Source organism: Apteryx rowi, unplaced genomic scaffold (genome assembly GCF_003343035.1).
Source record: "Apteryx rowi isolate R43461 unplaced genomic scaffold, aptRow1 scaffold_57, whole genome shotgun sequence".
Lineage (NCBI taxonomy): Eukaryota > Metazoa > Chordata > Aves > Apterygiformes > Apterygidae > Apteryx > Apteryx rowi.
This window is the reverse complement of record NW_020450838.1, coordinates 860,107-877,217: the sequence shown is the minus strand read 5'-3', so window position 1 is coordinate 877,217 and position 17,111 is coordinate 860,107. Positions and strand designations below refer to the sequence as shown.

General features: G+C 40.2%; 1 protein-coding gene across 7 annotated transcripts in view; it reads right to left on the bottom strand.

Annotated features, from left to right (window-relative positions):
• Positions 1 to 17,111, bottom strand: part of MYLK (myosin light chain kinase) — a 227,901-nt gene that overhangs the window by 96,819 nt on the left and 113,971 nt on the right. For 6 of the 7 annotated variants that reach the window (XM_026082130.1, XM_026082133.1, XM_026082131.1 and 3 more), the window contains 3 exons: positions 16,185 to 16,388; positions 14,908 to 15,042; positions 8,326 to 8,478 (listed from right to left, as the gene is read on the bottom strand). In XM_026082130.1, coding sequence (XP_025937915.1) covers positions 8,326 to 8,478; positions 14,908 to 15,042; positions 16,185 to 16,388 — 492 coding nt within the window. The remainder of the gene's footprint in view (positions 1 to 8,325; positions 8,479 to 14,907; positions 15,043 to 16,184; positions 16,389 to 17,111) is intronic. The other variant, XM_026082135.1, reaches the window with a different exon arrangement.

The window sequence follows — 17,111 nt, the reverse complement described above, 5'->3', positions numbered from 1 at the left end:
CTAGGGACTCTATACTGTGTCCCCGTTAAATACTTGAACAACAAGTTGCTAATTTTGTAACAATAATCTGAAGAAAGATACCTCTAAGAACTTGCCATCCCTACTTAGCCCTATATACTCCAGCTTAAAGTGTCTAAAATTTTCAGATTTCTTTTTAACAACCTAACTCGAAGACAGATGCTTCCCTTAGACAAACCCGTCTCTTCTTTTCCTCACTTGGATCTTCCTCTCCTGTATCTCTGCTTCTCCCCCTGCATCCTGCTGTCCACAAACTCATTCTTTAATTCTCACCTTTCCACTGATGCTGAATATCCAGCCTTATACACTCACAGCTCTTTTCCATGGTCCTTCATTTCCCTATACTTCTGATAACAGTCCTCCCATTTCCCTGTGCTTTGGTAATGGTATTCACAAAAAAGCTTCTCATGTATACTCAGCAGAAACATGCACATCACCCTGTTCTCAAACCAGTGCCTTTGGTCCTGAGCCTTTTGATTAAGAGCCATTTTGCATGCTGATTTTCTCACACCCATGACAAAACACTTATCCCTGACATACTCTGCTTTTCTCTAAAAGTTGGCCATGCTCTTCTGCTTAGGTAAGACTCTTCCTTCTGCAAGTGAGATTTCTGTAAGATTTCTGCACTAGAGTATATATATGTTTGTGTGTAATTTTTACATCAGCTGATAAGGCAAGGTAGTCAACACGCTTCTAAATACTGTCAACGTGTCTGCTCCCAAATCTGAAAGAAATGGATAGACAGACAAAACTTGCACTAACGAAAGTGCCAATTATCTTAAACAAATTGAACAAAGTAGGCATAGGTAAATCCTTAGAGTCTCTTTTGCTGCCTCTATAATTTTAATTCTAACTTTGGGAAACAGTTTGGTTAAGGATGCATTTCAGCTTTTGATTTGTAGTTTAAAGGCAAATATTAGACAATCTCACAAGTGCTCTTCCACCTGTTACTCTCATTCCGCCTAAATATGAAGTACTAGAGATGAAAAGCTTAGCTGTTAAGGCAGGTCGCTTCTAGCACTTAATTAGCCATTTTAACTTTGATGTTATAGGGTATGTAATGGTTTTTAATTGTTACATAACCAGGTGGCAGAGTCTGCAGACAATTTCTCTTTGGGGTGTACTCCATCGGATGTAATCATGACTGATGTTAGACAAGTGACAAAAACACGATGTGTTTGCTGTTTGCCATTTGTTTAGTAACGTATGTGAAACAGGACTGTGCTTTGATAAATTCAGATTAGTATTCATGGAAAGGATGTTCAGCAAAGTTTGGTTGGAAGACGATTCACAGAAGCTTCATAGAATTCTCACATGCTGGGTGAATTTATAATTGCACTAAAAGCTCAAGACAAAAGTCCACACAAAGGAATGCAGGCAAGAACGATCCTTAGTGTCAGAAACCAAGTCCATTTTCCTCCAGAAAAACACACACTACAACCTATGCTCAGATGCTTTGGGACCAGTTTTCAGTGATTCAGTCTTATGAGGCCTTCCTCCCATCCCACAGCTTGTCTACCTCAAATCCACCTGTGATTTCTGAAGAGTTTTATAAATCAAGCTAATTCTATGAGATAGTCTGACGGTTGACTTTTTGACTTCTGATTAGCTAATCCACATCAGCTGCTCTTGGAAATGGTCTTCAGGGTAACATCATGTCCATGCTTTAAAAATTGCTCAGGCATATATTCAATTAACAATTTTTATATGTATTTTGATGACTTCCCCTTTCCAGCTGAAACCTACAGCATTGTAGAATTTGGCAGACCCTGCTGGGATAGCTTGCCCCTTGGCCAATGCAGGGCCATTCCTAAGACTGACGTTACAATAACCATCTGTTTTCTGTCATTCTAGTTATAATAGCTTAATGTGCACAGCATTTGATCACTTCACAGTTGAGGACACCACCAGATTTAGGGGTTTTGTTGTTGGGCTTTTTTCTTTTCTTTTTAAATTAAACATTTGTGTCTGTCAGCATTTCAGCTTTGTTTCTCATTTACAAGAAGTATTAATGTAATTCCTAGCATTTAACTTTTGCTCATTCTGCAAGCATGCATCCCTCATTTGCATCCAAATTTGGTTCCTCTTTTACTGGAAATGGTTTACATCAAGAAGCTGTCTTTAGAGAACACCACTTATATTGATGGCACAAATCCTATATCATTAAAAGCTTCCACACATGTTTTGCTTTTGTCCCTCATTTCTGGTCTCTAGCCACCATTGTGTTTCACGTTTGCGCTTGAGGTGCTGAAAGAAGGAAATTTATTAAAAAACAAAACCAAAAAAAACCCAAAAACAAACAAACAAAAAACCCTCAGTCCTGCAGGGATTACAGCTGTTAGTGACATACAGAGTGCTCAACTGAAAACATCAGGACACTCCTGAAAGCACTGGAACAGAGTTTCTCTGATGGCTAATATTAGCCCGGCTCACAACAGCTTACCTCTGACCTTTCAACACAGTGACAAAAGACTTCTCCCTTTCATTTAGTGCTCAGTACCAGTTCTTACGTAGCCAAGCAGTTCAAACAGGCTACTGGTCTGGAATAGCTTTTGGACATTTAACAAGACTAGATTTGTATACTTTGGAAAGTCTTCTATAGTCCTCTATATTTATGTTATGCTTGAAATACAGCAAAACGCTTTCAAATAACTAGTGGCTTTGAAAAGCTGTCACAAATATTTCATCACTTTAGATAAGTAGACATCATACTTTGCTTACCTTAGACAGAAATATTTATCTCAGAGAAACAAAGCTGTAGCCTCTCAGTTAAGGCCTCAAAGAGAGGCTGATTATAGCAATGATAACCTTCTGTAACAGATTAATGGCCAAGAGAGGTCATTCTGAGATACAAAGAAAACAACGCACCACCTAAAGACTTGAGCATTGCTCAAGATAGGACAAAAGACTCCTACCTGAAAGCCTTTCTTTCACCTGGTTATATTTTGTGGTCCGCTCACACTGGACTGAAGAGTGACAGGAACAAAACGAACTGGTTTTCCAGAAAGCATCTCTCTTCACTGCTCCGATAAACCGGTTACAGCAGGGATCCTGACAGGCTTTCAGGTGACTCTAATCTGCTTGTCTGATGATCAATGAATGACTACAGTAATCGGATTACAAGGGCTACAGGCTTCCCAACATAGACACTTATGCTGGGAATGCTGCACTAAAAAAAAGTGTGAACAGAAGATAGTGGGGGAGAAAGGGGAACAGATGTCAAGTCAGGAAAGTGCACTGCTGGCAGGGAGGGAGAAATGAGGTCAAGAGCCAGTGAGCAGGAGCAGCAGCACTGGCTGAATAGTGTTTGCTCACTGAGGGAAGCAGTATTAGGCCTCCATTCAAGAAAGAAATGTGCAGAAAATGAGCATCAGCAAAACAGGCCTGGGTGGCTGCAGAGCATTAGAGCACCCAGGAAAGTGCTGGCTCCCAGCCTGTGCTTCTGCTGCTATCATCACCAGAGTTCGTGCCGCACTTCTTGAAGTCAATCATTGATGCTGTTGCCTGGCAAGAGGAGACAGGAAACTCAGAGGGCTCGAGAACTCCAGAGGATGAAACAAGAGCCTGTAGCGGGTCAGATATTTTGTCTGTCATCTACAGTTGGACAGAACTGCAAGACAGAAGGACATTATCCTGCAAGTCAGCCCTCATGTAACAAGCACTCCATCTTGATACCACACCTAGAGAAACCTGGGAAAAGGAAATAACTGCCCCTCTTACATGCAGAGTCCGTCTGTGAAGAACAAAAGATTCCTGTACACAATATTTATTTGGTGCAGCACAATATTACTGCGAACCTATCATCTGTTCCCCCCCTTTTCCCCTTCTCTCTCCCCCTGTAATCTTGAGTAATACACCCACATACCGGTGTGAATGTCAGGTGGTTGAGTATCCCTTTGACGCATCTTTTCTGCAGCTGAATCTCACTTACAGTTCTTTGTCAGTGATTAATCAACTGACAGAGACAACTACATATCAGGAGGCTTTATCTCAGGTATGAGGCTATGCCCAGAAGCTTGCCTTACTTTCCAACCATGCAGTTATTTTAATAAGTTATAACCACTAACTGTCCTGCTTGTACTGCCATAGCTACAGCACAGCGCTGTAACTGGCACACCACACCGTTATGCCCAAGTCAATTAACCTCTCCTCACCTCAGTTTTCTACTCATAAAACTGTGTTTAAAGTGTTCAGCCACCTTGGTAAAAAGCTGATTAATATTAATATCTGACCTCAGTATCTACAATTGCCATCATCACTATAAATATATTTCAGGTGACCTGAATGCAGCTTACATCTCCCCATTACGGAGAGGTGATTTTTTTTTTTTTTTAAACAAGACACCTGGTGTATTTAAAAATGGCTTGTGTACTTATTTTCATATCACAACACAATGCACAAACTGTACTATTAAATGGGACAATAACCCAGTTGACCAGCTTGCACATACCATCAGAGCAACAACTCCGTTATGCACACATTATTTATGAACTTACAAAAAAATATTCATAGCAGCCCCAATGCCTCCCAAACTCTGATTTGCCTGTGTGTGGAAAAYGATGTTTTCATTTAAATAACAAAAAACTATAAAAATTGCAGAGTGACATATGACACTATTCCAGGAACGGGAAGATCTGCCACTGAGTTTGAATATCTGGATTCTACTGCTCAACACTCAGGGTTTCCTGCATTAGACTAATTAATCTAGCTCTTTATCCAGTGTACCCCACTCACCAGAGCATTCAGTTGGAAAAAGTACCCATGGTGAAGAAGTTTGCCAGGCCGGTTTTACAAAGCAGTGCTGCTCATTCTCTCGAGTTCGACTCTACCTGTATTTCAGCAGTAAGATACCGCTGTGACGGGGAGGGAGTCAGTCAGGATTCAGTCTAAGTCTACTTAGTCTTTTACAAGACCAGGATTAACTTCACCTTGATTAACTTCAGTTTCAGCACAGACCACCTAACTGCCCTATGCCAATTTACCCAGCCTGCCTTTACCTCAGTGATTTGAAGATGATATTTTCCTGCCTTAAATAAGCAGAAGAATGATTAGGTTGAAATTGTTAACTTTTTTTTAAGACCATTACATTTTTTATGCCTCATCCGTATGAAGTGTGGGACTGTTTCAACGAGGTGCCAAAAGCGTCCTACAAACAGTAAGGCTCTTCAGCTTTCCTGTAAGAAACCAAGGAAGCACCAAGGTTGCTCAGCACCAGGCAGATTTTATCCCTGCTTTATAATAAGGAAGCAAAAGCCAACCATAAATGAATCCAAGACTGATGACTTGGAAGGAATGCTCTGCCACAATAATCCTAGCTAGTTATCCTGGGCACAACGCAAAGCATACTGAAAGAACTGGAAAAATCTCCCACTGTGTTTAACAGGACTTGAATGGGTCTCCAAGTATGGGGCAAAGGCCCGCTGAAACATTGTTTCCTACATTAATTCCACAATAGGGAATTTCCTTTGACAAAAGCAAAGTAACATCTCTTCTGAAGGACAGACAAAGAACGCACAAAAGATCAGAAAGAACATAATATGTCACCTGATAATACCTGTAACATCCTGGTAGGTTTAAGTATGATCTTGTACTATAATTCATACATGAGGCTTACTTCTTTTTTTAATTTCCTTTAAACTGTCACTGACCATCCTTGCTGCCAGTATGGGACTTCTCAGAGTTATCTGAAAGCTTAACTTACTTTAGGAAGTGGAGGTTTTTTATTTTAAAAAAACAAAACTGAGTTTTACTGTCAAGACAGACAATTCATGCCAGGTAAAGTTTCCCTGCTGATCACAACAGATGAGTCCCTTCATGAGACCACTGTAGTTTCACAATAGCAAAGCCAAAAATGGCAATGTAAAGCTAAACTTAGCCCCAGACTCAGAGATGTGTCCAAGGACCACAGTAGCAAGTTAAGAAGAAGCTGAATTCAGATGCTGGTCTGATACTGAAAATAAGCCTGGAACATTCATTCCTTCTTAGATAAAATATAAAATTATGCTTAAGGTACAAAAGGAAAAATATTTTTTAGTGATGAACAAACAAACTGAGTGCTGTATGATGCCTAGAAACCTTAAATTGTCTGGGAGACAAAAAGGAACTGGAGAGAGATGGGTTACAATTCAGAAATGGTTTTTGCAGACTTTATCCCAAAAATCAGTGTCTGGTCTGGAGAGGATTTATGAAGTTTTCTCTCTTCCTGCACGTACACTGATTTCCTGCTGTAATCTGTCTGCAAAAGTCAAGCATTTAGAGATGCCTTAACAGCAGTTTTGGGTCTTAGAGAACCCTAATGCCAATAAGTATTTGCTAGAGGGTCTGATGGAAAAAAATATATGAAAAGATAAGAGATTTGGAAATCACAATTTTAAATTTGGTACTATTTTTGGCAGGCAAATCCACATTGATCTGAGTCTTGGGGAAAGTTACTGCAATCCTCATGGCAACAGGGACATAATGAGTTTTAGAGAGGAAGTGGGGAGGAGAGCTAAAGCTGTAAAAATGCTAAACACATGGCTTTACAGCCTGTCACGCGTGTTCTTAATTTTGCTCCTGTTCTCCCCCCACACTTAATGACTCCCAGAAAACAGAATCAGATGCAGCACAGAGGAACTAACTCCCCATAGCAGCAGCAGTGCAGCTTTCTAACCCCAGACTAGCTAAAATACAGGGGGGACACAACGCAGTGCAGCAGTGACTATGTAGCCTTAAAGACCTCAGCAGAGCACAAAAAACCTAGGGAAAGTCTAGGTCACTAGTGCTCCCAGGTTAGTGCTATATGTCAACCCTGAAATAACTCAGGTTAGTAAGTGAGGGGCTGTCTTTTTGGCTTCTGTGTCTGAGTGAAAAATCAGCAGGTCCCAAGTCAAAGATAGCTTCCTTGAGGTGGACCTCTGTTGATTGGTCCTTAGCTAATGCAGATGAAATGCTTCAGAGAAATTATAAATGACAACTTTGAGAACAGATTAGTTTTAGGCTTATTTTAAGTCCATGTTTTCCTACTTCATGCTCTTTTTTTTTGGTAACAGCATTTCCAATTCTGTTATCAAGAATATAACTCCTAGGTTTACTAGAACTATTTTGTTTTCATTTTAAGCTTGTCTAGGGTTTTAAGTCGATTCCTACAGACAGAATAGGGGCAGGCATATCACTGCAGTGCTGTTGACAAGCATGGCAGAATGTATGCGAACCAAGATGAATCTTGGGATATCAGGGATCAGGGTACGTTTTTCACCAAGTTGCATGTGCCAGTTTGGGGCAGGTATTACTAGAGGCTGGACAAATGGAATGGTTCCCTTGACAGCTGTCACTCAGCAGTCTGTTGGCAAGGGACAGGCAGTGACAAACTATCATAACTTTGGGGAAAAGACCAGGTGACAAATACCAAATACTAGCTTGATTGTAGAGGAGGGGGGAACCTGGTCACCTGCAGCCATAAAATCAAACAGCTAGCTGTGGGTGAGATCATAAGAATAAAGACCATAATGCTGATCGATACTACCTTACTGTTTGATTTATCCACGGGGAATCTATCATTTCTTGTCTTCATTACAATCTCTGGCCTTTTAGACGGTGTTTGTTCAGACCCTAGCGCAAAACCACGCCATCCATGGACAAACGCAAATATGTCAGTCCTGCACTGAGGGTATCAACATGTTGATATTTGAAAAGAGGATGGTCCCAGATTTCAGAGAAAACAGATCACCTCAGTCAGTCACATCAGCTGTCTTCTGATGGTACTTTCACCACCAAAATTCTGCTCGTTTGGAGATATACTGCTCCCAATTAGCTGGCACATATATCTTCAGAGCTGTCCTTGCCTCTGATAGCTCGTGGCAGCAGAACAAGAAGATTGACATTTGCTATCATAATTGCAGTCCCTGGCACTGGTCTCCTCTGAGACCTGCATTTCAAGAGAAAAGGGCAGCAGCTGCCTCCTCACCATAACACTCTCTCTCTGCCTGATGGGTACTGGTGATATTGCACTCATCTTTCTTTCAGTCCTTTCCCACATTGATATACCACTTCCAAACCTTAGCCTTACTGCTGTGTACCACATTAAACCACTCTTGGTAAGGTCAGAGCATTAATACCTATTTCTACAACATGCATATTACTTTACATTTCAGACTCCCTAAGCATTAAAATTGCACACACCTCCATGGGGGAGAAAAGTAGCCAGCTGACAACAGCTTAGACAAACCATGGAATCCTCTCACGACTGCCTCTGTTAAGGACTCAAGAAATCTTTTAAGTTCATAAGCTGATATCATTGCAATAATTACAGCAGGTTGAGATATTCACCTTTGACTGTGACTTGAGCACTGCAAGATGCCTGTCCTGTGTTGTTTTCGGCCAGACAAGTATAAATACCATCATCTTCTGGTAAGGCATCTTGGACAGTCAGTTTTGCAACTCCATCTTCAAAAGTGCAATGGGCATACTGGATTGGCTGGTCTGTAGACAGAAAGGAAGAGAATTATCTTAATACACCAACCACAAATTTCAAAAGCACTTCTTGGTTTCAATGAAATCAAGCTGCCCAACACCAGTCAGTATACTAGAGCCCAAAGCCAAATCCTGCTCTCTGGTGCACAGCCACTGCTCTCTAGTGACTACAAACGGCAGTATCCCAAGTTCAAGGCAGAACATGGTCCTCAGACAAATCTCACCATTAGGTTTACTGGATGCTACCTTGATTAATAGTAAGAGGAGAAAGGTTTGGTTTTGTATTTTGAACAGATTCACTTCCAAGTGCATAAGAGAAGAGATGCCATGTGTGTTTGCTCAACCATTGCCTCTATCTCATACTTTGTGGAAAACTAGACATTAACATTACCATCCAGATGTGCAAAACCTGTCGGCGTATGGAGAAACATTGGAAGGCCCCTATAATGGACGACATTCCAAGACAGACAGCAAAATCTACGATAGACTGTGAGGCTGATTTACACAGGCAGTCAGTCCGCACAAGAGTATGTATAGTCTGGTCATGCACAGCTACAGTCTAGTCTGTGGTAAAAAGCATGACCACTAAAGAAGTTCATTTTAAAAAACTGGTTCCTTGAACTGGTATGGAACATGCTTAAATGTTAGCRTGCACTGGTTAAAGTTGCCTTGCTATTGTTTCAGAAACTATCATCAATCTCAGCCTTACTTTCTGAAATGCTTCTGCAATCTGTTTTCCTAATATTAAATAGTTTCCACTACTGACTCATCATTGGTTGCTTTCCCAGTGTATGCAATGCTTAAGAGGGCCTGATAGCCGTATATAAACAGCATGCTGGAAACAGAAATTAGATTCATCTAAGAGAAGAGGGTGAAATTGAAGAAAAATTGTTCAGGACTGAATCAAAGACATCAGCCACTGGGGAAATCATGGTCAAAATGAAAGATCAAAATTGATTTCATTGACAGAATCATTTTAAAAGATTAAGAGAAAAGCACTGGGGTTTCTAAGAACCAGCTCTGCACTATCAGCAGGATAAATTAAATGATGCCACAGATTTTTCTCTCAGCTATGATTTCCAACACTAGCAAAATTAGAAGACAGTTATTATCTATGCATTATCTCTGTATGAAGTTTCATTCTGAAATATTTACATGTGCTAAAATCAGCATGATTCAATAGTTACACACACTATAAAATGCCTGGCTGGATGATCTTGGTCCCTTACTTGTCTTATAAGCCATCTGTTTGGAAAGTTAACAAATTTTCTACCACATGAAAATACTTGGGCAAACATTTAATCAACTGCCCAGGAGGCACCAATTTCAGAATAAACTCCCTCCAGCTTCTTCATGGATCACATGTTCTTATTACTGGTTCCTTTGAGCTCCTTTCACTCTGTTAGGCATGGGCTGTTGTGCCTACTAGGTCCAATTTTTATTTTAGCCTGCAGGATATCAGTAAGTTCAAATATGTGCAATATAGAACTGAAGCCCAAGTAGACAAAGTTTTCTGGTAGAGGGCATGGGGTACTGGACTGCCTTCCTGGTCTGACTGCAGAGTACCTAACCTGACAAGGATCCTGGCTSGGATTCTGACATTGAAGCTATTAATGGTGCCTAATAGTGCCACAATGATAACATGTCAGAATCATATATGCAGGATAAAAGCTGCACCATCAAACAAAAGGACAATGTCTTTTTATTTCTATCATGAATAAGCAAATGAATAGAGGAAGCGCTCTATGCGGAAAAAAAAAAAAGTGCGGTTTCCTTCACCATGCCCTCAAATCACAAAACAATATCACATCCACTTTTTCCCTCCATGTCCCAACAAAACCTGGACTTTCATTTTTTATTTTTAGCACTATTTGCTATTCTCCTTTTTTATCAGACCCCCAAAACCAAACAAAAATATATCTGTCCAGAGGGATAACCTACAGCCAGATTATGTTCATTGTACCTACATTTTGATCTAATAAAAACAGCTCTCCCAGTAGTGAAATGTTCCCTTCTCTAGAGGCAGAACAGTCAAATATCCGTGACAGTTTGGCAGCAGGAACAATAACAAAAAATACCGTACTGCTGGCATGCTATGCCAGAAGAAAGGAAATTTTCCCCTGGTCCATTTATTACAAGCTTTCTGGACAGATCAGAAAGCTATCCTAAAACAAACGCTTCTCAGAGAATTGTTCTGCTAAAGTTAGGGACGTATTGTTTTCTAAATTCAACAGAAAGAGGTTCAATTGAACTTAGGAGAAAATAGGACAGCAATATGAAAAGGCATGTTCGATTACAGGAAGATATTTAAAATGCAGTGACATTGGCCTTATTCCTGCACATTAAACAGAAATTACCAACAAAACATTTAAAGAATCTTAAGTAAATTGGAGTTACATACTCAAGTATTGTCACAGACAGCATGAATAGAAAGTTCTTCTTTATACAGCCTTGCTGAGGCCAGAACTAAACACAAGAACTATACTTCTAGGGAATTTGCTAGTAAATTGGTGCAAATTCATAGGGAAACTTAAAATAAAGGGCTGGAAGACAGAGATTAGCAAATAGTTTAATAGAGTTGAAGCGTGAGGAATTGCATCATTCCACCTTATTATCATCTAGAAAGAGACAAGAGCAAGAGCAATGAAAAATGACYCCAGTGACAAAAAAGGAACATTATCCATAATGGTATGGAACAGAAAGATGTTTAAGCTTCAGTTTCTGGAAAACTTTCAGAGTGAGAGCAAAAAGATGGAAGAATTGTCTTTTTAAAGTTGGAAAAAAAAGATTCAAATCATTAAAATGGACCAGGAAAAAGTATATGAAAAAGGAACTGAAGATGGTAAAGCTTCAGAGAAGAGTAAGAGCTGGAAAAAAACAAAGTTCAATCAAGYAGCTCTTATTTGTGCAATCTGGATGAATATGAAACCAACTCCCTGTCCTCACAGGTGCTAAGAAGTATTTATAGAGAATGCACAGCTTACATCATCTATTTTTTGGCTTGGTTAACCTGAAAAAGAGGTCGGTTCGCACAATGGCTTGGAAAACATTTTAAATTTGCATGTAGTCATAGCTGGTAAAAATGCCAAGAGGTGCCATTATACAAGAAGCTGTTACAAGTCTTTTAGGTCTCAGCTGTTGTTGATTCCTTAGAGATCATGGGAGGCAGACTGGACAACATGCAGGCTGTTCAGTATCACGGGATGGCAAGCATAAGAGTAAGACGGTTCTGCTTTTTTCTCGTTTTTGTGATTCAAAGCAGCCTTTTGCTCATGTTTCTTACAATTTGGTAACTTGGTCTTTATATTCATCACCCCCTCAAGTGTATATGTACTTTTCTGACTAATTATTTTGAAAAATTAATTCTAGTTTGTTACCACTGTCACACTTTGAAGACAATTTGAATTTGACATTTTCTTCTGAACTTCATACATCCTGTCCCATATATACATATTATTACCATGGAGTTCTGCAAAAGTGCTATACTGTGAACAAAAATGCAATTGCTATCAGTAGATTGTTTTTCTCTATGGGGCAGCCTACTAGTTGTGAACTTAAAAAGCTTTATATTCCAAGCATGGACAGCAGATTCTAACGCACCTTTTTTAAAATAAAATTTATCTGCCTGACTCAAACTATATACTGTGAATGTACTGTTKTCTTCACATGGCCAGTTGATGAAAGACTCCATCATGTTATTTCACAAAGAGCATTGTTATGTCTGCTTGGAGTGATATTTCAGGACCAGAAATACAAATTTCTCCTTTATTTGGTTATGGATGGAAATATGGCAGTGTATAGTATGTAGTTAGCTGTCAGACAGGAAAGAAATGTTTGCATTCAAATGGATATCACAATAGCCAATTTGATCCGTAAGTAAAATTATGACCGTAGGAATGTACATGGATTTATCAGCATTAAACTACTGTTTATAATCCATTCAAGTTTGTATCCAAATGGTATATAAACAGTTATGTATCACAATCAGATGCAAGACTGAGAAGCATTGAAATACAGTAGTATGTTCTAGGAGTCTGGGATGAAAGTAATGTGTTTATGTCTTTAGAATAATATATGATGTCCCTGATTTTTATTATTGTGATAGCTTCTTGTGCTTCTCTTGCTCAAAATCATAACTGCCTTTTGATTTAAGAGCAGAGTTAATGCACTGCCTTTCACCTACAGAACCCTAAATGATTTGAAATCCAGCTACCTGAAAAATTGCTTACTCCTTGTGATATTGATCTGATTGCAGTTAGAAGCTTGGATTCTATAAAGACGTGGCTATACCTGAACAGGCACAGGGCCAGACTCAGACAAGATTAGTAAGAACAGGAGAAAGGTTAACTCAGAACAAACATATGGAAGAACGACAAGAGGGAACAGTGTATATTGGAGGCTTACAGAAACCTGTCATTTATGGATCTCTAGGCTGCATTTTTCAGGAGACACTGGTTTCCCAGTTAGCAAAGGCAGAACATGATTATATCCACGGAGACACTGTGCCTAGGTGTAACAGTGCAAACTATACTTCATTTGAAAATCAGAAGTCATTTGAGACACGAAGACGCTCTGTATGAGGTGGAAGGCAACTGGGTATAACTACATCAAATGACTAAGGGAACCCCTTGTAAGTATGGGGTACCTTTGGAGCACAAAGCAGAAACAGCTGACCCGATGGGTAGGAGCTGCTCTTTCAGTGCTGCAAGATGCAATTCTTGTGTAGCAAAACACTGCTTCTATCCCAGCCTGCAAAGAGGGAACTGAAGTGTAGCCTTCAGAGAGAGAAGCAAATGATTTCCAATGGGAGAGGGTCAGAGCTTTATTCACATGTGTTTCATGCTGTAAATAAAGAACCGGCATTTCTATTCCAGACATGGAGCTATTGGGAAGGGGAATAGGCCAGGCTGTGGGAACATACCAATCTCAAGGTCATGGTTTATTTGCCCTGCCACCTTTCTGAGTTATCCCATTTTCTCTGAATGGCTTAAGATAAACAGAGATCATGTGCAAATAATTCATTTTAAAACAATCTTGGAGGAAACCGCTTGATGGCAAAGTATGCTATTCTTTGTCTTTAAATCACACACACACACAAAGATAGATGGCTTGGCAGAGCCTGCAAAAAATCAACTGCACTTCAGAAGTAACAGACCTGATCAAGGGTTAAGCTGAATATATCTGTCTAGTGTTTAATAGATATGGCTCTGAATGGAAAGAGCCCTTAGTCCAAGTGTGCCAGTCCCTGGATCTCCAAGATCGTTTGGATTCTAAGCAAAACACTGATGTTTGGGCCCAACTCGGATAGTAAGAGGGGACTGTTAAGGAAACTTTCATGTTCATTTGTTTAATCAGGGCAAGATACAAGATTATAGACCCTGATAAAAGTAGATAATGTTCTACTTGCTTATCTTTTTTTAGACAGCTTTGGACAAACATTCCCGTGCAGTGTTAAAATCTCAAGGAACATCTTTCCAGTAGAGAAGTAACCTGAAAAACTGTGATATTAAGCAGAAAGTGAAAATGCCATTCTGGTTTCATTGTCTCTGATAACTGAGAGGCTCAGAGAAAAAAGGGAAAGATGAAAAGGCAACTGAAATTTAGATGTTTGTGGATCTTTTTCATTCTTAATTATATCCTGTAAGGAAAGAAAAACACTTGTATAGTAAGAGCAATATATATTGCTGCTCTGTGTACACTTTGATTTCCTTCTCATTGGAGAAATGTGTATGATTTGTGAAGGAAAAAGATAAGCAGTCCAACAGTCCACAAAGAACGGACCAAAGCAACATAAACGGATGAAATGCCTGGAGGTTAATCACGGTAGGTCCAGGTCTGCAGCAGGCCCAGAAGCACATGGCCCTGCCCGAGTGTTGTGCCTTACTAGATTTTGGGCATGTAGCAGCTAAAAACAATTATGACCTACCCAGGTGACTGAAGAGTGGAACCAGGCACAGAATTCCTTCCAAGCTTAAAGAGTGATACTGCACTTATTTTTCTTATAAATTATCTTTCCTGCAGCACCTTGATGCCTACCCATTACCCTCAGAACAGAGGCTAGTAGCGAAGGAGGGGTAGTTGCACAGTATTCAGCATACAGTAGCAACACAGACTTTGTTCCACTGTGATGAAAAACTGTGTTTAACAAAACCCAAGAAACACCCCATCTGCATACAAACTTGTCATCGGAGTCCCCCTCCTGGACATAGTGGAAAACGGCAGTAAGACAGAAAACTACTGAAGGGAAACATTCTTCCTGCATATGATACACAAAAAAAATGATTTTCTTCAAACATTCTAGCAGATATTATATTATGGTGAGTTAGAGTGCTTTGTGCAGTATTCACAGCCTTACTGTGTACTGATCAGAGYGGCATTTGAGACTGTGGACAGAAGTGGGTGCATACATGTATTTCTGCAGAAAAGGGAATTCCTTACCATTGAGAAGCCATGTGATCTGAGGCACAGGCACACCTCCTACACAGCACTGCAGCACAAAGTCTTGCCCTTCACTCACGGTGCATCCTTTCAAGACACTGGAAAAACATGGAGCAACCTCTTCAACTTTAGGCCCTTTAAAACCAAAAGGAAAACAGTTCCTTTATCCAGACTGACAAAATGACCTTTACTATTTAGTGACTTTTTCTAGGGATGGTAAGATGCCATGGCTGGGCTAACAAATTTGTCCCATGCAAACAAGCAAAAAATCAAAACCACAATGAAATGTTTTATTGGGAAATAAAAATCATTTCAAGCRACGGACTGGCATAAAGAAGTTGTTCTCCCACAATCTACAAGGCAGGCAATTCTTGCCTTCAAGCTTTGTCTTAGGTGGTGGTTTTCTACCCCAAAATCCACCATTTGCAACCAAACACTAGCAGGGAATGCAACATATTACCTGAGAGCTAGTGCAAAGGGAAGGATAATTATTCTTCCCTCTTGTCTGTCTTATCTCTCCCTCTCTCAAATTTCCCTGGCTGGCAGTAAAATATAGGGTAAATTGAGGAAGCTGTTTACAGATCTCTCAGGAGGCCAAAAGTGTGCTGCCATAGTATCTTGGGCATCCTAGTTTAACCTCAGACACAGCAAATAGAGAAACGTTGCATAAACATGATCCTAGTTCCAGGACAAAATCTAAAACCAGGTGAAAAGATTAGAATTCAGGAGAGGATTTGCTAAGAGGCCAACAAGTCTTTCAACCAGACTGCTAAGACAGTGCTTTCAAGCTCGAAACAATTTGCCCCTGGGAGTTGTACTTGAATTTGGCAGCATGCAATTCTCATTCCTTCTTTTCAAATTCGCTTCATTGCACAGGATTGATTTGTGCTTGCAAAACATTTCAGATATGCAGTGTCCCATAGAAGTGCTAAGCAACTCCAGGAGAACCACATGCAGAATAAAACAAACAAAAAAACCCTTTGGCAACCTGTATTAATACAATCATTTATAGAAAAGTCCAAGAGAGAACAGGTCCTCCCTATGTACAAAACATGGTGAGATGCTAAGCAACAGCAACAGGTAGGAGCAGAAACCGGCACTGATGAAGAAAGTGGYTTGCCAGCTTTCCTACACCACATTAGTGGCAGAGGTAGGAATCAGAATTAATCTGCATCGAGCAGTTCTAACTGGAATTTTGCAGTCACCACCCTTCGACAGCTTAGAAAAGCCCAGCCATAGTTTTCAAAGTGCAGATGGGCTCACAAGAGCTTACTTACTTTTGACAGTTAGCAACCAGCTGGTGGAAGTCTGGCCTTTGGGGTTGAAAGCTACACAACTGTAAGATCCACTGTCCCCCAAACAGGCTTTCTTTAACAACAAGCAATGAATTCCATTTTCTTCATATATTTGRACTCCTTCTCCAGGTTTAATAGGTACACCCTCTTTGAACCACTCCACATCTGGTTTTGGTTTCCCTGCAACTAGACAATCAGGTACTTGAATTTTTATGAACAGGTATTCCCCTCACTGTAATTCTATTATTTGCTTTGGTGCAAATTATGTATACTTTACACATACATAATTATATAAACTTTAATGAGTAAGTAATACACATAACTGTCTTCAAAAAGACAGTTTGATATTTCTGATTTTCCAAAACTGCTCACCCAGTCCAGCTTTTAAAATAAYAAATACTTGGCAGCTTGAAAAGCCCCCAGCACTTTGCAATCTATGGTACCTGCAGCAAAAACAGTTATTGTAGCTGTTCAACCTGTTCTTTTCCAGAGTAGGGTCCAGGAGTAGGCAAAGCAGGCAGCTTCCTAGGACAGCAAACTGCCAGGGAGCAGAAACAAAACAGCTATGGCTTCACTGCCTGCTTTGCCTATGCCCGAGCTCTGGAAAACCGGATGGGCTTCTGGTGGTACCAAGGGATGGCTGGGCTTTGTGGGGCTTTAGCTGCCCTGTGTAAAAGGAGAGGAAAGGATGCCGGAATCACCAACCCCATCCCTCTCTTTTCTTCAGCAAGCAGGGCTCTCTGCTGATACTCATTCTCAACTTTACCCATTTTGCTCATAGCAAGAGCACCTCAGCCCCGGAGGAGGGTACAGACAGCACGAGATGGCAGGAAGAGCAGCAACAAAGACATACGATGTACTGGAAGAGGCCCTTTTCAACAGAGAAAATACAAGGTTGAAGGAATGACA